Source organism: Rhyacophila brunnea, unplaced genomic scaffold (assembly GCF_057557595.1).
Source record: "Rhyacophila brunnea isolate RB1 unplaced genomic scaffold, BYU_Rbru_1.0 scaffold_5, whole genome shotgun sequence".
In the NCBI taxonomy this organism is placed as follows: Eukaryota; Metazoa; Arthropoda; class Insecta; order Trichoptera; family Rhyacophilidae; genus Rhyacophila; species Rhyacophila brunnea.
Window position 1 is genome coordinate 46,537,926 of NW_028233170.1, and position 23,860 is coordinate 46,561,785.

The 23,860-nt window shown below is 34.7% G+C and overlaps 1 protein-coding gene across 1 annotated transcript in view; it reads left to right on the forward strand.

Annotated features, from left to right (window-relative positions):
- Positions 1-23,860, forward strand: part of LOC147066492 (leucine-rich repeat and calponin homology domain-containing protein-like) — a 163,310-nt gene that overhangs the window by 77,507 nt on the left and 61,943 nt on the right. Inside the window, exon 2 of the mRNA XM_085955573.1 lies at positions 339-483. Coding sequence (XP_085811699.1) covers positions 339-483 — 145 coding nt within the window. The remainder of the gene's footprint in view (positions 1-338; positions 484-23,860) is intronic.

A 23,860-nucleotide genomic window follows, 5' to 3' on the forward strand; every position in this document is an offset into this window, starting at 1 on the left:
ACGTATGTTGGCTGAGATTTATCAGTATTTCTTCAACTTACAATAATAAAACGATCTTGTTGCGATATCGCTGAGATTTTATATGTAAATAAAAAAACTGGGTCTTGCTTACGAACTTACCAACTGTGACGAATAAACAAAGTGCAAGTGCTATTGGGTAAAAAAAATAACACTTAATGTTTACTTTTACTTGTGTGTGTTTGTTGATATTTATTTACCTATCGCTTCCCACAGCGTATTGTAATCGAATATAAAAATGACCAGCAATAGCAAGATTTGGTTATATTATTATTTGAAGACAATTAATCTAACTAAATGTTTTTTTCCGTTTCTTTTAGATCTTTCAAAGAATCGCTTCGGCGAAGTGCCCGACGAGGTGACAGCTTTTCTGTTCCTCGAGAGACTACTGCTGTACCACAATGCTATCCGAAATGTACCTGACACTATCGGCTCCCTGCAATCGCTCAGCTACTTGGATCTCAGGTAAGAATATTAAAAAAATACATATAGTTTAGTTCTAAACGGAAATGCGTAGGTAGGAACATAAAATACTCTTACCGTGCTAGAGTCAAATATCTAAGACATAGTCACATAGCTATTGATTACCTGTTTGACTAATTGTTAAAAAAAATCATGTGTTTTTCTGTTAAATTTTCTATGGGAAGCGTAGAAATCTTTTAATAAATAATAAAGTAGAGACGTAGACAAACCTTAGAAACACCGGTACCTTTTCTTCTTGATCAGTGCCCGCTCCATAGTTGGGAGCCCTCGAGGGGCCTCAAAGAATCCCTGTCGCTCGCCAGTTTTCATGCGTCTTCCCTGGTCCTGTCAGCATGCCGTCCCTAGAAGATATATTTTCTCCAAAAATTCTCGTTTTGTAATGATTGTTACCTTGATTTAATATGGAGTCGGGATCCCCAAAAAAATGCCTGGTCCAGTAGTTGTGAGAGCTCTCGCTCGGTGGAGTAAATATGTGTGTTAGAATTACACTCTTTCCAAGATTTTTTTTAATGAAATTTTTGCTTATAATATGTGTGTTTCTGAGGGTTTTCCAAGATATGTATTGAACGCATTGTATTCTGAAAAAATCAACAATATAAGCACGTAGGTATGTAAATACCTAGAGGCGGCAGGTTATATGATAGTATGGTGAAGCAGGCAAGTATGGTGAGGCAGGCTGGTAATCAATTTGCGGCAAAATTACCATGTTAACATTATATTATACGGGTACGTGACTAAAGTAAATCCTCCGTGATGCCCTGCATTTTTTTTATCGCGTCGCTATTTCTCGCAAGTTGTCGGCTATTCTTGGCCTGCTTCATTCAGTTGTATGAGAAAGCCGATTCCTTGCCCCTCTATTTATGTTATACTTCTATGATAAATACATTACATACCTACGTATTTGCAATAATTTTACCCAATATGAATTCAACAGCAGTGAGGATCCATAGCGAGTGTGTTAAATGTCGATTTCCTTACAATAAATTATCAAAATATTATTTTATGCAAGGCATATGTATAAATACATAATATGTATATTACTTATGTATTTTAAAGTAAGAGCGGAATGCACAATCTAAGATTTCGTTCCTAAGGATAAGTCGCCGAAAAGCATGACTTAACTATAGACAATCCTGAGTATAGAGTTAAGGAATCCTTAACCATAGACTCTTTTGTTATGAACACGCCCCCTTCTGTATTACCATTTACCACTGACAGCTACTGTCAAAATAAATTCGCATGTCTATAACACAGTCCATACACTCAAATTCATTTAACAATGTATCTCAATATGGATATTGATAGTGTTAATTCGTTTGGCATGTACTTGCAGAGTATTATTTTATTTTTATACGCCAGCCCGCAGAAATACAAAATACCAGATGAAGAATGACACTTGATGCTAGTGTTACCATGTTTAAAAAAAATCTTGTGGTGCCTGTGGAATCACGTATAATGACTTATAACGGAAACATAAGAGTATTATAATTAAATACTATTATGTATTTATAGTTATTGCATTTATAAAATGCAGTTGTCATATTTTTGTCATCGTTTAACAATTATAAAATAATTTACCTAATTTACCTAACGAGAATTTTTAAATATTGTATTATTTTCAATAAAAATGATCTTAACTAAGGACAGTGTTTCTGCATAGTGTTTTCTGCTAAGGAAATTTTAGTTATGACAAATGTTTCTGCATTCCGCTCTAAGATCGTAAGTTTGAACAAGTCCAATAAAAGTAGGTATTGACTTGTTCGCATTATGAATAATTATTGTAACACATTGTTTTGTTGCAAATTCGCATTTTGCTTATCACTCTTATCACTTCGTTTTTATTGCGGCTTTGGACTTCCCCTTTCATCCTTCTGACTTTTAACACAACATAGAACGGACGATAAGCTAAAAAATAGAATAGATAAAGTTACCAACAAAAGTACGTTCTTTTCACACAATAATTGTATTTCTCTATATCACTCACCCAAATATATGCTTATTGTTCGACATCTTTATGAAGTGGTTGATATTATACGCCTTGTTGATTGGTACCACTGTGACGTGTGTAGATACTATATTTGTGAGTTGGTACCTTCTTTACTTCGTAGCATGGACGTAGCATAACATTTTAGGTCTCGTATCTAGCACTATTTACCAATAATTTTATGTAGTTTGATTCCCTGGACCTTCGTCTTCAACGTCAAATCTCTCCATAAGAGCCCCTACTCTCCATTCAGAACATGTGTAAAATAAACGACGATAATACAGTTTTGAGTTTACGTTCCATTATCTGAAAAAGTAGATCGACGACACCCACGTTTAAATTGATATTACATATTATTATTATGTAGCTTTTTATGTAGCACTTTATGTAGCTTGCAGTAACTACAGTGAAGCCGTGTAAATTAAATTAAATTATTTTTGAAAGGAACAGTTTTTTGGATAATAATTGACTTTGTATTTTGATTAGCTGTCAAGTCTTCAATACTTACGTAGGTACTTGTTATATATGAATACTATTTATTACATACTTATACATGGCTATAACGGTCATTTTTTCGTATAGTTGAGGATGTCCTGTTAAATGGGCAAAACTGGGCTTATTAATCTTGATAAATTATGTGGAATAACCACTGTAAATATATATAGGTACAGTGTTTATTTTTAAATACTATACTTAATGTTGTGAGAATACTTTCGTTGATTCTGAATCAAAAAGGTTATTATTATAAAATAATTATGTATCTGTGTAACTATTTGTTTATTTGTCGAGTTTTAGTCGTATGTAAGTTTTTTTTAAAAATTCTATACCACCCGTGTTCTATATCTTATTAAAAGATCGCTTCCATAAACACCGCGTATTAAAAGCTCTTCCAATTGATAGGATAGGTTGTGACTTTTGTGTGAACACGACCCACGTAAATCCGCTGCGGAATGCGTGGTATTTTGAAAAAGAACTTGTTCCCTGTCACCCTTAAAAATGTGTGATTAGGCATGCTATTCTATCGACGGCACGATTCTCATATCCCCGGAAACATTTCAACCACTTGCCTGAATCGGTGTTTTTATTCGTCGTGTTTTTTTTTTTTTGCTTTTGTGGAAAATATACGCGGAGGCGCGAAAATCGATACGAATTCAATAGCGGCATTTGTAAAGATATCTTTTTATAACCTCCATTCAGAATCGGAATCAGAAGTATTCTCAATGGCCCTTTTAGAGAATACCAGATTTATTTTGTCCGTCTTCAAAGATTTTGTAAGAACTTTGTTTCTGTAAACACAGCGGCACGAATTTGGTTCAATATTCCTACCGAAAAGTCTTCAAAAATCAGACATTGAAAATATAGCAACATATTTTATAGTAATATGAAACGTTTTTCGTTTATTAATTAATTAATGATACGTGTAAAATCAGTAATTTTGAAATTGGTATACGGGTTTAAATAAGTTTTGTGAACACATTAAATGTTGATAGTATTTTTATGACTAGTTTTATAAAGAAACCATTGCAGTTTCTTTTCTTGGTTTTTAATAGGGAGTATGAAAAGCTTAAATATTCATTACTGATTTATTAGGGAGCCGTGGAGCAAAGATGGTGCGTTGTGCTTCTGTTGCATGTCAATCAATGTTAAATTTCAACAAATGATTTGTGTCACAATGTGTTTTTGGATGTGGGTGTTCTTCTTCGTTAGGACCTCATGACCCAGACGATTTGACCGTCTGACAGCCTTTTCTCCACGGCTTTGCTCTATCCCGTTCGGCATTCTGCGGCACGCACAGCTTTCGTCAATGTGAAACTTGTCGCATTAGTGATTTGGCCGTCCATCTGGTGGGAGCTCTTCCTCACCCCCTTCGACCTTCGACCCGACTTACCATCACAAGTTCTTCTAGGTTGTTAACTTTTCTGCAGCATATTACCATATGCGTATGGGTAGTATCGATAAGTACTTTGAAATCCTTACGATAACGTTTCTTTCGATACGATACTTGACATCTATAATTTTTATTTCAATATGTACGCTCTTCCTAGATTTATAAGGCTAGAACTATAGTCTGTTCCAAATAATACAGCCACCTTCATTCGATTCGCTGATTCAGATGACAATCATACATTCGTATGGTTTTGTGGCTGTTGTTACCAGGCAATAACACAATGTAAACTGCTATTCTCTTATCGATACGGACGATGCCCGTCCGTCCTTTGTGCGCTACCTTATAGTAGATTTATTCTTTTTTTAAACCCACATGTGTTCTTTCTTTCTTTCTAAATCCACTTTATTTTTATTGCAATTTTTTTTAAATGAAAAATAAATTAATGCTCAAAAAATACTGCGGGAAGATTGACGGAGAAAAAAAATATCTTTTGATTTTGATGAGACTATCGAATGGAAGCTCGGAAAAGTTAAAAAAATCTTTAATCTGATTCTGAATGTTTTTTTTTAAATTTCAAACTTTGGACATACTTTGTCGTATGGACCCGTGAATTAATAAAAAAGTTTCAATATCTCTTGGCTGAGTGAAAACATTTTAGCAATTCGTTAACAATTAATAATCCTTGTAAAATACATTCAAGCCACGATTAGATATCACTTAGATATAACATATTCAATGTTGTTAATAATTCAATTAAAAACAAATTCCAAAAAAAATATGATTTTTTTTTATTTATGTAAGAAGTCAAACAAAATAGAAGTAGGAAAACAAAAATAATTTAAAACATTACTTATTAAAATAGTATTTCAAAAAACACAGACTCAATCGCTGCGTCTGACAATCGCATACGCTTTTGAGACACAAAATTTCCTGATGTTGCAAAAATTGCGCTCATTTTGATTCGACGTTGGCTTAATTACATTGATATACTAATTGTGTTAAATGCCCCGATCAGTCCTTGATTTTTGTGTTTTCTGTCCACTTTTTTCCATATAGAAAATCGTTTTTTCAATTAATATTTGACAATAAAGAAATCCCGAATCCCGAGAAAAGATTCTCGAGATCCGGGATTTCCCGAATTGTTAAAAATTTCTATTCTCGAAATTTCGGATGGAAAATCCCGAAAATTTCTCGAGAATTCCCGAAACCCAACTCTAGGTATACCTACTTACCGCAAGATACACAAATTATGTGGATGAGATTATACTATTAAGTTACACCGTCTTACCGTGGCTTACGAACTTATAAATACAAAAATACTTAGTATGAAGTGCATTTGTATAATATTGCTTGTATAATAAGCCGTCATGTTTAATAATTAGTAATCCTCTAAGTACGTACGTATCATAGACGTAAATATATATATGCGTTCTACCTAGGGCTGACATATTGACAATAAACGTATTGGTATCATATTATTATCTATGTCTACCAGTTTCGTATGAAAATAAAATATTTGTCTGAAGCAAGGCCTGAAGTAAACAGGTATGGGAGTGTGACAACGAATGTTTTCGGAAAGTAAGATGAAACAACTTGGAACGTAGGTACGCGTAGAATTCACTGCCGTCAAGCTACATTATTGGTGTATTTAATTGTGTACTAACCAAGTATATTGGTGATCGGTCATGTAGTGCAGTGTGTTTTGATTAAACATTAATAATTTTTGGTTAGCTGTGCTATTTCGAAGTTTAGTAACCGAATTATATGATATAATGTTTTAAAACAGAACATCTTCAACTATGCAGACCGCAGACCTCGACAATCCAGATGATCGATTATTTATTTGTTAAAAAAAACAAGACATTGTGGACGAAACAAATCAGAATTCAGGACGTTTTCACATCATGAGATTTAAATTGAAAATATATTCAATTAACTTCAATAAAAATAAATACGTACTTATCTAATGTAGAACTTATAGAAAAAATTACCATTAAAAGAGAGAAGAAAAATAAAAACAATGTTATACAATAAAATTGAAAAAACAAAATACAAAGGACATCACTATAAATGTCTATATTTTGGGGAGCGCATTGACTAGTCTCGCATGCCTCGATAACGGTGTCCGATAAGCTCTACACGTGGAAATGGTTCTGACCCACAGAAGAGGTATTAGGCTGCGACCACGTAGGCAATTAATTGACGGATGCATTTAAATTCAAATTCTTAAGGGGGGACATGCTCGTCGAAGGTCAAAATTGAGTTTTTATTGTATTTTCAAACCATGATCCTGGACACTCCTTAAACGTTGTAGATAATCTATTTATATAATTTTGAAGCCTTATTATCCTTTATAGTTATTTTAAACATTTGATGACTGCATAAAGTATTTTTGTTACATAAAATAGTATTCTTTTAAACCTCTCGCTCTAATGTTTTAGAATATAGTCATATTTCGGTACATAACTGTGCAGTGGTGTTAAGATTTTTTACATTTATTAATTTTTAAACGCATTTATAAAACCATTAGCATAATTTATTACGAGATAATTTTTGTAAAATATTCACGATAAAAAATTATTTTGATAATCTCTGTGATCCCAAATTTGTCAAGAATTAGGCATTTTATTATTCAAAAAATCGGCAAGATTAACACATTTGAAGATGATTCTAAAGATACTTATTATAAGCTATGTCTTTGACCATTCAAGTGTGATAAAAATCTTATGAATAATGATTGCTTTATAATAATTATTGACCTAAAAATAAGGTAGTGTTTTTTTGAAATACGCCATTTCATTTGTCATTCCCTAGTGGTTAAGCTACAACATACGGCCGTAGCCATAAAATGACAAACTATAATTAAAGTAGGGAGTAAAATTATGTTAACGCGCGTGTTTGAACATGTACCTAACCGAATTTTTTTTAATTTTTTTTTTAAACGGTACATGTTCAAACACGCGCGTCAATATCATTTTACTCCCTACTTCAATTATAGTTTGTCAATTTATGGCTACGGCCGTATGTTGTAGCTTAACCACTGGGAAATGACAAAAGAAATGGCGTATTTCAAAAAACACTACCTTATTCTTAGGTCAATAATTATTATAAAGCAATCATTATTCATAAGATGTTTATCACACTTGAATGGTCAAAGACATAGCTTATAATAAATATCTTTAGAATCATCTTGAAATGTGTTAATCTTGCCGATTTTTTGAATAATAAAATGCCTAATTCTTGTCAAATTTGGGATCACAGAGATTATCAATATAATTTTTTATCGTGAATATTTTACAAAAATTATCTCGTAATAAATTATGCTAATGGTTTTATAAATGCGTTTAAAAATTAATAAATGTAAAAAATCTTAACACCACTGCACAGTTATGTACCGAAATATGACTATATTCTAAAACACTAGAGCGAGAGGTTTAAAATAATACTATTTTATGTAACAAAAATACTTTATGCAGTCATCAAATGTTTAAAATAACTATAAAGGATAATAAGGCTTCAAAATTATATAAATAGATTATCTACAACGTTTAAGGAGTGTCCAGGATCATGGTTTGAAAATACAATAAAAACTCAATTTTGACCTTCGACGAGCATGTCCCCCCTTAAATGACGTTCGAATTGGAAACCATCCCCCGTGAAACCAGAAAAAATGTAATAAAAGCAGAAGTGACCTACGAGATCTAAGAGATTGAAAATATTAGCATGACTTAAAGGCAGTCGGAAAATAATCGTTTGTTGAATTATCGAAAGGATAATAGTTATATGTCTCAAAATAAAGACACCGAAAAAATGGACGCACTCTAAAATAAACTTGTAGCAAACTTCAGATAACGAGACGTAAGAGTGTATGTATGCAGTAGTTGAATTCTTCAATAGTTCAGCTTGTCGCATGATGAATCCTAGAATTTACTTGCACGCAGAGCTCTGTGCGAGTGAAAATATATTGCAGTCAAAAATTATGCCAAGATCCGTCGTCTCTTATCTGGTGTGCAGTATGATAACAGTTTTTATAAGGTTATAAGTCATGATTTATATAGGTGGAATTAAAAAAAAATGCAATAGAAAAACGTATTCCAGAATAATTATTATGTAGGTAGAGACCGACAAGTTTAACGTGAGGCTCCGGTGCATAGTGTAAGCTATGCAGCGAAGCTTCACGTTAAACTTGTCGGTAATACCTACTTTCATCCTAATTGATGGAGAAAACACTGCTGCAAAGCTTCTGCACTGATCATAAAAATCTTGCCGCACGAAGCCGAACAATATAGTACTTATTTGTATTCTTATTCTTGCCCTAAGATCTAAAAGTTTTATTACAGCCACCCTCATAATTTCGGCCAAAAAGATATCTATATTTCATAGTAGGTATTAATAATTAACGTCCATTGAACCACCTGGCTGATGTGTTTCCATGCGAATGTGTCCGCCTTGTCCGCAAGAGCAGGTTGGCATTATATTTATATTATTTATACCTGTCCTTCCGTCTGAAAACGCTATTACGACTCGTTTCCCACTATTTATCTATACTTTTCGGTCTAGTTCTCTGACACTAATCATGCGTTAAAGGTTATTTATCATTGTACGTATCATGTTTTGTATCTACGTAATTACGGAGCAAAATATTCGTCGCCACATTTTGCCGTCGTTTTTCATCGTTTAGCCTTTCGATATTATTACAAAGAAGTATTCCTGTCGGGGAAGTCCATTATACTGTGCTTAACTTATTAGCGAAAATGTTAATTTTTTTCATATTTTCCCGGCGAAAACACGTCGAGTAGGTACAGTTTTTGTACAAGTAGAATCTACCTGCACCGTCTAATAGTTTTCCGACTTCAGTTTTATTGATGCTTATAGTAAATTGTTAAAAATCACCGAACATTCTTGTGCTCACATTTCATAAACTGTGTATCCACAGAAAATGTCATCGAAATCACCATTCTAGATCAATCTACTGCTGTGCATCTATAATAGATATACTTATAGTTATAGATAATATAATAATTCCATACACAAGACTGCTACCGGCGGCTATCGGCAGCTATCGAGGGTAGTTTTGTGTCGAAGTATTGGCACTTATTGTAATTAATTACAATAAGTTAGTTGTAATTGTTACCTCTCTTGCAAGTACTAAATTTTAGATCGAGATAGACAGTTTTGACTGTGTAGACGGTTAACTTATTGTAACAATTATAATACTTCGATACAAACATATGAAACACTACCCTCGATAGCTGCCGATACCTGTCTTGTGTATAAAATAGATGCGCTGCATGAAGGCTTTTCCGAGCCAATTTCATTCCTCTAGAGCGGGGTTTCCCAAACTATGTTTCAACTATGTTGAAACCTTCTAAGTAGAAGTAAAATAAGTAAAACTAAAATAAGTAAAGAATCTACTTCATATTGAAAGGCGAGTGATGATCAATCTCCAATGATGTTTATGACGTCAATTATCTAGGTACCTACTGGCGGAGGACCATCTTTTCTCATTCAATTAAATTTTAAAGTAGACAAAGAAGTTTCCAAAGTATTTTTAGAACACATACATAACTTGAAAACAAATCTTTTGCAATTGAATTGATTTAATTACTGACTCTGATTTGAAATAAAAATACACAGATCAGTCTTTAAATGATTTGTGGGCGAGTTTGTCAGAAGAGTACCCCAATTTTTCAAAACAAGCTATTATTGTTTTACTTCTGTTTTCTACAACTTAAAGTGTTCCATTAAAATTTCCGGGTTAGCGAAGTGTTCCATTGCATAAAAAGTTTGGGAAACCCTGCTCTAGAGTCTAGAATTTAGTTATCATTTCCAGTTTCCACGCACCTTCGCAGAGTTTAACCATTTCATTGATCCAGCGGCCTCTAGTATCTACCTCTTGGACACCGCAATATGGTGACTATTTTTTGTCCAATGATTGGCCTTTCTGGAGTTGTGTGTCCTCCCCAAAAGGTTTTTAGCAAAGTTACATAGCATAGTCTTGGTTGTTCCACAATTAAATTTGTTCGAGAATAACAATATAGTATAGGGCAGGCCATGTTGCTCTGCAAGTACCTATATTTGCGACCGCAGTGAAGTAGTTGTGAACGGAAAGCTCGGCTCTAATGAGATAGGCCACGAGTTTTTATAATTTATATTATATCTACTTAACAGTGACCATATACTTCGATATCCTCAGTTTATATTGCATTTTTTCTTGCATGGAAACCATTTCACAGATATGCTTGGTATGATTATTGATTTTAAATAATTAATAAATAACATTTACTGTTTAAATTTGACCGCATAATTTCGTGTTTATATGATGAGTCGAAAGCTATCGGGCGGTAAAACCAAAGCTTCGCGTTGAAGAATTCATACATTTAGTCATAGTTCGCCCGAAGACAGGTTATTCATGTAAATATTTGTGAAATTATTTTGATACCAAGCAAGTTTATTCATTCTGAAAATATCATTCACTGGAAAACTTTTATTATTGTTTCTTTGGTGCGTTCTATCTGAATTGGCACGTTTAGATTGAATGATGGAAACAAAAATATTCACTTTTTCAGCCGCAACACACTGGCGTGCCCAATCGGAATTTATAAACGGTGGCTAATTATGAAGGCGTGCTACAAATTAACCGCTCTTTCATCCATGTATTACTTAATTAATTGGAATCCCACCATGAATAGACATGCTGTACGCATTAAAATCGACTTGCATGATAGAAACTTCTCACGATTCTTATCGTCTCAAACGATTATCGATTCCATCTCAGTCGAAGCTTGAAATTTACGTGCAGCTAAAATTCAATGAATGTCTTTGCGTACACGTAAAACCTTGATAAATTGATTTCGGATTTAACGGACAAAATTTTCGGTTCATGATCAGCACGCCATCATACGACGTTGCGGGTGGGTGATAAATTTTTTTTTTTTACTTTCAGCAGCAGTTTTAACGCTGTAAATAGGATTTTTTTAACATTGTATATTTGGTTAGTTACATCAGTTTAAACTAGGTTGGTACCTAACTGACTTGTTTTTTTTTTTTTTAAATGCATTCGGGAAACCTGATTTATTTTATTATGGATTTTCGGCTTTAATGGACACCCCTCGCCCGAATTTGTCCGTAACATCAAAGTTCCGCTGTGTGTAATCTGCTTTTTGCATATTGTAATAAGTATCACGTTGTGATAACTTTACTATGGCTAGTGTAGTGTTACCATTGATCCTGCAAGAAAATATGTCTTGGGAAGTTGCTCCTGGAACACTTTCAGAACAACTTTGGAAGTACCGAATATTTGTTACATCGCTGTATACGCCTGCATAATCGGTGTGGAGAAGTGGAAAAAAAATCAAAATACGTTGACTGACAATTTTAGTCGCTGGACACTGGGTGATAATACCGATTAGATAATTATACACTAATGAGTAGACTTTTTATGTGCTAAAAAAAGAATAATAGGTACCTAAAATATGTAGATATAATTGGAAAATATGATATTAAAATTTCATAATTAAGTGCTAAAAATTTAAGTATTACAATAAAGCATATAAATTTCAACAGCTTAATTTATTATTTATTCACAAACAGAACACGCTTTATTACAATAAACAATAAAATATTGCTTCAAATTTTCGAAAGAGATAATATTGACGATTTGATCATAGCAAATGCATGGAAAAACTTCTCTCCACTTCTACAGATGTTATTATTGCGTGTGTGAATGAAACTATTTCTGCTGAAGTAGAAAATATTGAAACATCTGAGGAATCTGTTGGATTTTCTAAAACAGCTATTATATTCTGCAGCATTTGAAGTCCAGTATTTTTATTTAAAACACATTTTTTTAATTTTGTACATATTTTTATTCCAATTGGTCCAGGAACATTTTCTTATTTTAGCAGCAGGATTGATTAAAATATTAATTTGCTCCACTAGTCATTTTGTAGATGATTGTAACATTTCAATTGTGTTTACCAGATGATCATAATAAGTGATGAATGCCAATTCATTTTTTATGGAACGGTTTCCCATTATTTCTTTTGCTATTGAAATAGAGTTGGAATCTTCCTCATCAAGCATCTCCATGATTTCTTGTAATTTTTCCAAATTCGCAGTATATTAATTTACTGCACTAAGCCAAGCCCCACTTAGTTTATCACGGGTTGAGGGGGTAGTGATTGAAATTGAAATTTTGTGTTTATGTGAAAATATTTGCTTAAACAGAGAATATGTAAAAATATGTAATTATCCAAAAATATTTAAAAATAGATGCTACCAGATAGGGTTTAAATGTTTCAAAATTGTCTGAAACGATATTTTGTTGTGGGGCCGCTCAATTTTTTTTTAAATATCTAAGAACCCTAAGCCTACTAATGAGTGACTAATGTATATCGTCTATTTTGATTTTTATATTGAATTACTACCTGGATTTGGATAGCATGAGCATACAATAAGCAAATATATCATTGTGATTGTTTCCCAAATAAAATAAATTAAAACACTGAAATGAAATGGTAGAGGTTATCAGTTCCAGCAATTTAGGAGAAAACTTAGTGTTGCATTAGAACTTATATCCTATTATCCACATTATATTGATGTGTTGCATAATGCATTTCAAATTGTTTGTGGGTGGTTTACTACTCCTGATTTTATTTACTTTGGGTTACGCAGTTTTCATTCCGCGAATATACATATTATTGTTTCGGCTAAGATTCAACGTTTGCAGCATATTATTATTACTACACTATGATGTAAATATCGACTTACCACAATATTGCGTAAAATGCGATTATTGTCAATACGCAACAAGTTGTTGGTAATGGCTGTATTCATTATTGATACGCGTGGGAGTGGACTATCAGCTGTTTGACTTAATAATCCATCAACATCTTCCTACATAGTAAAATGTTGCAGCCATTCAGTAGCGCGCTGTCTGGCGCGGTCGTTTCAATATCAAGTTATCTGAATTATTTATATTGCAAGTTTTATGCGGCGTGATGCTCTCTCTGAATATCGCTTCTTCGTTGTCAAGTTTAATTATTTTGGTCTTCCCAAGCAGTGTCATCATTTCAAAATATTATACCGCTATGTATTGGAACAGTCACTCAAACTCAACTCAACAAATCACCATCTAACTACCTACGTACTTAATCATAGTTTATCTGTAGAATATTTTTATCACCATTGAATTTGTCGTGTATAATGCAAACTTATATATAAATATATATTCCTCACCAGGGAACTCTGAAATAATGGGAACTGAAGTACCTAACGGGTGTGGAGAAGCAGGCAACCGATCTCGAGTGTGGAAGAATACGGGATAAACTTAAACACGTGTCAAGAATACGTCACACTTCGAATACTGACAACTGTTCTCGGTTTATACACTGACGCTCATTTAGTATTGGTGTATTGAGGGTTGCAACACACACTATTGCACGTCTTATAGCTTATCGGAATTCTAATTAGTAATCTGTTCTGTGCGTCGCACTATGCGACATAAAGCCATTCCTGCATTTGCTAGTTACCTACAATGTAACTTGTTATCTATCTGTACTCGGGTACCTTCTTTCACTGCGGTGTACACTGTACATCCTCGTCCTGCCTTACAACTAAACATAATTGATCAGTGTTGAAGACTCTATACTAGGCTGTTATTTAAAGCCTACCTTATTAAGACAAATATCGTGTAATTGCCTATTAACGTATTTAAATAATAACTTATTATTATATTCTCAAAATATATATATCTAATATTTTTCTGAGGATAATTAGATTATTAATATAGATTAATAAGATATAATATTAATTAGAGATAATTATTTGAAACATTTCACGCATACAACACATACATACGATTACATACGTATTTTGAAAAAACACACACATTTCAGTGTCATACTATCACGTGCCATGAGGCTGTAGGTGTGTTTTTGTAGGTAATCCAAATAACATGTCACCGTGTAAAAAGTAAAATGTTTAGTCTAATATCTGTGTTACGATGAACATTTTTGTCATGCAGACTATATTTTCATAGGTGAGTCAGCTATGGGCCTGGTATTATGGCAAGCGAAAGATCGAGCTCCACAATGCTCTCGTCAGTTGTGTATTAATATGCGTAGATCGCTCATGTAGCACAGTTATACAATAAAATACGTTGCAGTTGTAAACTTTCCATGTGTAAAATTTGAATCATCGTCTTTACTATTCTTTTTAGTATTGGATTCTGCATATATTTTTCTATTTTTACTTTAGCCCCAAATATTATTCGCGGATGCCTCTGTATCGTTTATTCAAACGTGTGTAACCGATATAAATATGTAACACATGCATATGTATTGCACCTTCCAGTTTATTATTAAATGAATCCATTTTGAAGTCGAAATTGAGAAATATCCGATGGTAACGAGGTTACTATCTGAACTTTCCACACCTGCCCACGGTTAACGTTATTAACACTATAGTGCTTTTCATTATTTGATTTGCCCTGAGAGCATTTTTTATTGGTTTTCCAACCTTTTAACGAGTTTGGTTATAGACAGAATAATACATTTCCTTGTAGACTTGTGAAATTTTGATTTTGAATTTCTGGCAGAATTTTATTTGTATGTTAAAATACTCGGTTGGTTTTTAAACCTTTTTGTTTTACTAAAGATTCCTTTAGTTTTGTTAATTATCAATTCCCGCTGTAAATATAGGTAATGTATTCATTTTAAAAAAATAGTCCGTTGACAATTAATTATTATTAAACTAAATGGAATTAGTACCTACTATATATTTTGATTTATTAATTTCGATTTAGTTGCGGCTAAAAATCTGTCTTGAACAGCCAATTCAATATTTTCCTTTTATCATCAGATGTCACTGTCAATAATAATTGGTGTTCAATTGTGTCGATTGTGTGATTGGCCGTTTGATAGTGAAGTCATAATATCTTACTTCGACACTTTCCTTGATGTATGTGATAAGGAGTACGTAAACAGCGCCGCAGCGTACGAATCTATTATTGCGATCGAGCATCGGCGCATTGAATTAAGATTATCTTGGATTTTTTCAAACAGGCTGCGACGTTCTACGAGGTTGGTAGTGGCAAACACTGTTAATGGAACTAGGGTAATCTACAGGGTTTTCATACATGCCGCCCCAGGGATACAGACCCTGGCTTTTGGATTGGTTCAAGGGCGTTTTATTATATCGATAAAAATTGTAAATTTGACTGTAATGATATCATAATTAAACCTTGTAAGAATCCGGTTAAAATAACAAATACAAGTTGAAAATAAGTATGTATGTACTCCATTATAATTGTATTATTGTAATAGCCATGCACTTGTACTGTTGTACTTTCAGTGCTTCTCAAACTTTTTTCATGGCCCCCGAAATCAGAAAATAAAAATTCAGGGCTCCCCTCCCCAAAATGTTAGTCTTTAGTAACCAACAGTACTTTATTTACCATTAATTATTATTATTATTATAGGCACATGTCTATTAAAAATAATAGAACATTCCATTTACTTGCTTGTAAAGCAAAAAAAAAATAACTTAAATTTAATTACAGCTACAGCCTACAAACTCAGTTTAATGAGAGGGGAATGATCGCATATTTTTAGATAAAAAAGCAATATCCAGTACAATGTTTAAAATGATATTTCGCATGGTTTGCTCCAAAGTCACCGTCGAAAGATAAGACCTATGTTTAAACAGCATTTTCATCATTACCAGTAATGATAAAAATGCTGTTTCGCATAGGTATGATTGTCTCACTTAGGTCAACATAAATTTTGAATAATATAATAATTTATAAATATTAGCAGATTATTTATCCATACCTATCGGATAAAGTGTTGTAATCGCGTGAAAATTTTACCCGATATTTTAACTGATTTGTATCAGGTATCACATTTTTATGATTTTTTTTAATACTGAAATATTTCGCGGCTCCCTAACAAGAGCTCCAGGCCCCCCAGTTTGAGAAGTCCTGCTTTATAAGTTATATTCTTCATTAATTTACCGAGCAAGTGGTGGAGCGAATTGGAGTGGAGGTACGCAGAAGATAGTTTGGGTGTATTTTCTCGCCTGTTTCTTGTTTGCTTTCGTTAAATTTATGAATATACGGTATGAAAACGGGACAGAAATACATACACACATACGGGACGTATGGCATCCCTAGTAATCTAGCACTATTTCTGCGAATTCTGAACAGCCGTATGAGTCGAGCAATGGAGTAGTTTGAGCATCCTGTCATCCGGGTCGATTAGGCATTGTTTTCTCAATTGAGTATTGTTGTAATCTAGTTTTAATCTTTCGTGTTATCAAACAATAAACATATTTGAAATTGCCGAATCTTGTACTTACATCTTTTATCTTTCAGAATATATCAAGAGTCGTCGACTGATGCTATATTTACAATTTACTCGACACTTTCATAATATGTAGAGATTGCCACTTGTTTCACTAAGATGTGTATTCAAATCATAATTCATCACCTGGATTTCACTTCCTAAGTTTACAATGTTGTCATCAGTAGGTATCTATCTACTAGAATGAGATCATTTAATTTAAGATATTTTTTTAAATATTGTCAACTGAAAGTACCCAGTGCCCACATTCCAGTGGCGCGCAGTCCATACATTCCGTCGATGTGGCGCATCCCCAGAAACTTTAGATAGTAGATTCCCGAACAGAATCGACAAAAATATAATATACTTATGGAGTTGGTGATATAAATTATAGGACTTATGAATAAATCCCTTTTAAGTTTAAGCTTTTCAACGTTTCGGACTTGTAATATTAAAATTGTTTCTTTTAGAAAATATTTTTACCTCCGGCCTCCAAGGAGAGTAGATTCCACCCTTTCCACTTAAAGCGGTTTTCTGTTAAGTTGTGACTATTTTGTATGAAAGAATTTGTATATTTGCTTTGATTAATTTATAATTAATTAATGTAAATCAAAAGTAAAGGACTGTACACAACCACATTCCACATGGATGGCGCATAAGATTAATTCAAATTTCAAATTCAATTTTTTTTATACATATAGTGAACATTGCAAATTATTAATTTAACACATTCACAACATGACACTTAGAAGAAAAGAAATATTAATAAAACAGTATTAGGTAGATTTATATAAAAAAAAAGAAATACCTAGATCAGCATTAAACAGTAAAAAAGTGTAAATACAAAAAAATATAAATTAGATACAAGGAAGTACACCGAATGAGCTAAGCAGGCCCTATTTTAAGAATTTATAAAACAATGCCCACCTATACTCATCCTCACGCAGGTAGTATGTGAATATCCGAAGTGATTTGGTTGAACAGAGTTATTGCCCTCCCAATTGGCATTACCAATGGCAGGTTAGTTCTGCACCTTGGGAGAACAAACAACGGATGCCTAATTTTTTTTCTAAATGCAAACGGAGAATTGGTATTAGTACGTTGTATTCGTCAGTGTGTTGTTAATTCGGCGCTTAAATTGTAGTATAATCAATAATTATTTCATTTATTAGTAACTTGCCATTGACACATTTCCGTGGTTAGAATTGTGTCCGTAAAGCTTGATGGAAATTATATTATTTCTACCAAACCGCGAATTAAATCGGCTTTGGACGCGTCCGTACGCAAACATAATGACACGGCAGAGGCGTGTATAAAATACAAATCATTTCATTTCCTTGGCGCCTCGTGGCAACATTTATTTTATACAAAACGGTCGCTGGTAAACTTTTCAATGCGGCGCGTGCAGAGGCAGATCGGAAAATGATTTAACGGCCACAGACTTATTGAGTGGACGCCGCGTGTGAGAAATGAAAGCGCCTTCGCCAACGACCATTTTCTCGTACGAATAGAGATCTGCGTTTGTTCCAATGGTGTGTGTATTCAGTAAACTGGAAGTAAAAATTCGAGAGAATCGATTAGTCAGTCCAATTCTGAAGTGATTATTTGAAAATTTATGGTCCTTTTTACTTAACGCGGTGACATTTTGATGATGCACATTTTTTTGTTATCACTGTCTGAATTTATAATAGTTGTCATTCTGTTACGAAATTTTTTGTATCTAACCGTAAAAATATTGAAAAATGTGCTTTTGTGCCAATCGGGGCAACCAAAATTGACCAACCAATTAAAAAAAAAATACATTTACTCGTCTTATCATGGTAGACTGGCATACAGAAACAGCCAAAGATGTTGAAGGATACCTTCCTGTATGTAGATGGAGCCTAAACGTATGAAGTGGTGGAAAAACAGGACTAATAATTTTCATACAACCTCTCAAAGGTTACCGGGATAGTTATCTACTGATACAGACTGCATGAATTTTCTTATACTTTGGGAAATACTTATTTTCCACTCTGAGAAGTATGCATCTTTTTTCAAATTTAAATATAATTTAATAACTGAGTGGCTGGTTTTAAGTCTTCCCGGAAACGCGCCTCTGCGCATCTATTCTATACACAAGGCGGCTATCGATGCCTATCGAGGGTAGTTTATCATACTTATGTATTGAGGCTGTTAATGTTACAATAAGTTAACCGTCTGGACTGTCAAAAAGTACTGTTTTAACAGCACCTCTCTTGGCTGTGTTAACGTTTAGAGCGAAATAGACAGTTTTGACAGTTTATACGGCTAACGTATACCCACAATTATAATATCTCAATACATAAATACGATAAACTACCCTCGATAGCCGCCGATAGTAGCCTTATGTATAGAATAGATGCTCTGCATGCAGTTGCATATAAAAATACTACACATCAAACTTCAATTTGGTTCGGCGATTTTCATATGGAAACTAGGAAACTATAGAACTGTCCATCAGGAAAATTGAGATGTTTGGATATAACGGCAGAATATTTATTTTTGTGTTAGGTATCTGAAATTAACAGACATTTGGAGCCAAATAATACTTACTATCAACGTTTATAGTTCGGTCGTATTTAGTTGGTTACATGATGCTGCTGGATGACCGTGACCGCACATTCGAGAGAATCCGTTCGCGCTAGCTAATTTGCCACTGGTTAGCCCGCGAAATCAATGACCTTACACAATCGCAATCGACAGTCTGCGGTATTAATTCAATCAATCATCCATTCCTTGTACGTCTTTATCGAATCTTCGCTGAAAGGAAGCTCTACAGCAAAAGGAGACTGAACGTAATTCTGTTTCAAGAAGTAGGTACCCTCTTACAAAGAAACTAAAAGCTTGAAATCTTCTAAACTAACGGTTTTTCTTTTTAGTTTATAGTATTATTTTTGTTAGTTATATAATACTCAATATCTATTGTGTCCGACAACAAGAAATCGGCGATAACAGGAAGTCGCTGTATTCGCATGTAGAAGACGTCTCAGTGACGTACCTGTCATGGCGGTAACTCGTGCTAGAGGCAGGTTTAAATAATGTATTGGCTCTCTTTTTTGGTGCGACTCCTTTTCTCCTTCGCAATAGAGCAAAAGTTTACTAACAATAATTCTAACATCACTCCTGATCGTTTTAGACATATTTTTATTATAAAAAACTTCAAATTACGTAAATTGATAGATCCGTACACCACGGGAGGCAGCGTAAAATGAAATGATAAATTTGGGGGCATTCGTCATTCGAAAACGGAAGGGCGATTAGCTGCCTGGAGGGGATTGTTGGTTCACAGTTTTAACACGTGGATCATAAGTTTTTGTTTGACAATAGTCAGGCCACGGCACGAAATTGCTACATTTGATCGTAGTACCTACTAATAAATCGTGATAAGGGGAATTTTTGTGGTATTAGTAGTACACAACCTTAAAAATATATGTTTTTACGACTCATGCATGGTCTAGACTCCAGACTAAGATACATCGGTTCGGTGAACATTGAAAGTTCTTTTGGAACATTTCTATCCGTACATTTATGTACTAAAATACTCTGATGTTCTGATATTTAATGATCTGTGGTTTTGCTGATCACCGTTAACCTTTGCAGTAGAAAACTGAGATTGTTAAGTTACCTGTGTCGATGGCATCACTGTAAAATTTGTTTGTATCCTAGGAATAGGGGGTATTGGATTAAATTCTATCAAACTCCCCGAGAGTGAATAACATTATTTTTGTCAGGTTCCCACGGTATGCAATTGCAGCAAATGATATTTTAATTAGCTACTAACAATGACGAAGGTACGGTCCCAAGGAAGGATGTGTACGTACGGATGGATGGATAGCTTTGATTTTTCTTATCCTAGGACATTGACTAAGTTAATATTTTAAATACTTTTCACAAAAGCTTGTGTAAACAAAATTAAGTTTATTTACTCTTGCGGGGTTAACTAATGGTCAAGGGTCAGAGCAGAATCTATTACGGGAGGTAGCAGCCCGCCCTTTGAAGGCCTTCGTCAAGGGATGACATTAATTTAAATTACAATTAACTTTGCGATGATTCGCCGTCGCATATTTGGGTTTTTCCCCAACGTCCAGAGGAGTAAAATTTAATCCTGCCCACGGGAGTCGCGAGGAAGTCGTGCGCTTCGTATATTTTCGGAAGAGTTAGTCACGGCCGGACCCGGTTTATTCATAGGCCTGTATAACAGTGTTGCTAACCGTACTATAATTATAGTATTTGTAGTATGTTTTTGGTGCGCGTACTATGTACGATAGTACATACGCCAAAAATACTATCATTTTGAATATCGGTGAAAAATGTATTTTTAAGATTTAATTTCGGCATTACAAAATACGCCAAAAGTAGTAAAATTTCGATATTCCCGTACCTACTATAAATTCGTTCAAAATAATATAATTTCATAATAGAAAAAAATTTGGCGAACTGAAAAAAAAGTTGCTCGAGAGAGGTAAAAAAAGCCGTTGACTGATTAAGTATTAGGTATATGTATCCAAATAATGTTAAAAAAATAAGTAAGTAAGTAGTTTTAAAATAATCGTCATTTTCCTTATTAATTCTATTAAACAAAATTACTGACAGCAAATCGTCTCTCATTATTTGCCTCTTCAATCAAAAAAGTGAGGTTATTTATCACTCGGCAGTGTTGCCATATTTCAAATAATTTCAGTGTTGCAAAGTGTCAAAATATATCTACTATTTTCATTAGATTTTAGGACGAAAATTTCATAATAAAAAAACAACACGTTTTTGGTGCTCCGGGTAAAATCTCATTGCCCCACTGCTCCGTGCTCCTGCTATGAGCTCTGCTCCAACGCTCTGGAAAGATGTACATACCTAAATAAAAAAAGCACTACACGTTTTTGGTGCTCCGGGTAAAATCTCATTGCCCCACTGCTCCGTGCTCCTGCTACGAGCTCCGCTCCAACGCTCTGGAAAGATGTACATACCTAAATAAAAAAGGGGCTCGGATTTTCATAAATTCTTCGTTATTTTTTTGTGAGAACCAAAAACATACATTTTCAATAAATAATAAAGCGTAGGTACTATATCATCATCATCAGCCGGGGTCAATACACTGCTGGATGAAGGCCTCCCCAAGATTTCTCCAACTCTCTCTGTCCTGTGTCGTTCGCTGCCACGTATTTCCGCCGAACTTTACCAGTTCGTCAATCCAGCGGCTTTTAGGGCGACCCTGTGGCCGTTTCGTACCCCTTGGGTACCATTGGATGACGGCATTTGTCCAGCGGCCGTCCTTTCGGCGAGCAATGTGCCCCGCCCATCTCCATTTCAGCTGTTTGGCAACGTCTATTACATCGCGTACTCTTGTCTGCTTCCTAACCCATTCGTTTCTCTTACGGTCCTTTCGCGTGATGCCCAACATGCACCTCTCCATGCCTCGCTGTGTGACTCTTAGCCTTTGGACATCTCTCGTGTTGAGGCTCCACGTCTCGCAGCCATACGTGAGCACGGGTAGCACACATTGGTTGAACCCCCTACGCTTAAGACATAATGGTAGGTCACTCTTGAAGATACTATTCAGACGTCCGAAAGCACTCCATCCCAGCTTTGTTCTTCGAGCAATTTCATCGTGCATGCTTCCGTCTATGGGCACCTGCTGTCCGAGATAGACGTAGCTGCTGACTTGCTCGAGTTGGGTGCCAGAAATACAGATAATCGCAGGGTCCGAAAAACAGTTTGTCACTTTTGTCTTTGAGACATTTATCTTTAGACCGACCGTTTGACTGACATCCGCGAGTTCTTAGAGGTAGAAACCTTGGAGGTCTTTCGTGTCTTGTAAGAGTATAACAATATCATCTGCAAAGCGCAGGTTACTGAAGTGCTCTCCATTAATTGGAACACCTTTTTCCTCCCAATCAAGTTTCCTAAATAAGTCCTCAAGAGTAGCGGTGAATAGCTTAGGTGAAATGGTATCACCTTGCCGGACACCTTTGTTAATGGGGAATTTCCACGACCGTTTGTGGAGTTTCACGCATGCTGTGGCATCACTGTATATACCGTTCAATACTGTATAGTACTATATACTGTAGGTACTATATAACAACGCGTAATATATTTTTTACCGAAATACTATGATTTCTTGGACCGCGTACTATAATTCGGTGACAAAAAGATGGCAACACTGCTGTATAATTAAATAACACATCCAGACACCTGGTTACAGTTAAGAGTTAGACGATACCTACAGCGCGTGCTTTGTCTTCGAATAATAATATACACAATACATTCGGACGGAAGTTGGATACTTACTTGCCTACGTGGTGATCAAATTTATTATACATTGCATTGGAACATGTACGTGGGTAACATAGTCCTCTCCGGATGTGCAGTCGTGCATAATTCGTGATACAGCGAATAGTAATGTGCGCGTATTCGCTTTAGGTCTGCAAAGATAAGTTACTTATACGATTTATCATTTTAATTGCACTGTAGATGAGACATTTATGTGTGTAGCAAAGGTGAAATGGGCGTTAGTCAGATTGACACAACTTTGAAATTACAGGTAGGTAGGTATGCATCAGCGGCGAAGGGTGATGGTAGGCTGTTAATATCCGACATAAATAGTGCACAGTAAAAATCAGTCATACTTATTTGTTTTCAATGAACTAAGAATACTATTTGCACATGGTGCTGGTTAATTTTTAAGAAGCAATTAAACCCTGTCTAACTAAACCATAATACAGCGATTTCCAAACTGGGAGGCGCGAAAAGTTTAACACAAATGTAGCCACAGGTTTGCAGTATGCAAATGCATAGTTTATAAAAAGCTTGAGGGCCCGGGCATAACACACATCACAAATTTACTCCAATAGTTTAAAAAAAGTCGCTTGCGGCGCTATTTGTTTCACGACTATTACATATTTTTAATATGTGGTTGTGCGTTGCAATTATTTGATGTGATACCTATATGATGATTGCTATACTTAAATGATAACTCCCGTGTTACCATTTAGGAAACACTACTTCAGAGCACCACGCTGCCCTTAACTTCAGCGATAGGTAGGTCGGCCCGCCAAAGATTCTGGCCTGGGGGCCCGATTCAGGATGTGGAGCCCATGATAGAATCCATTTGACAATGAACGATGATGA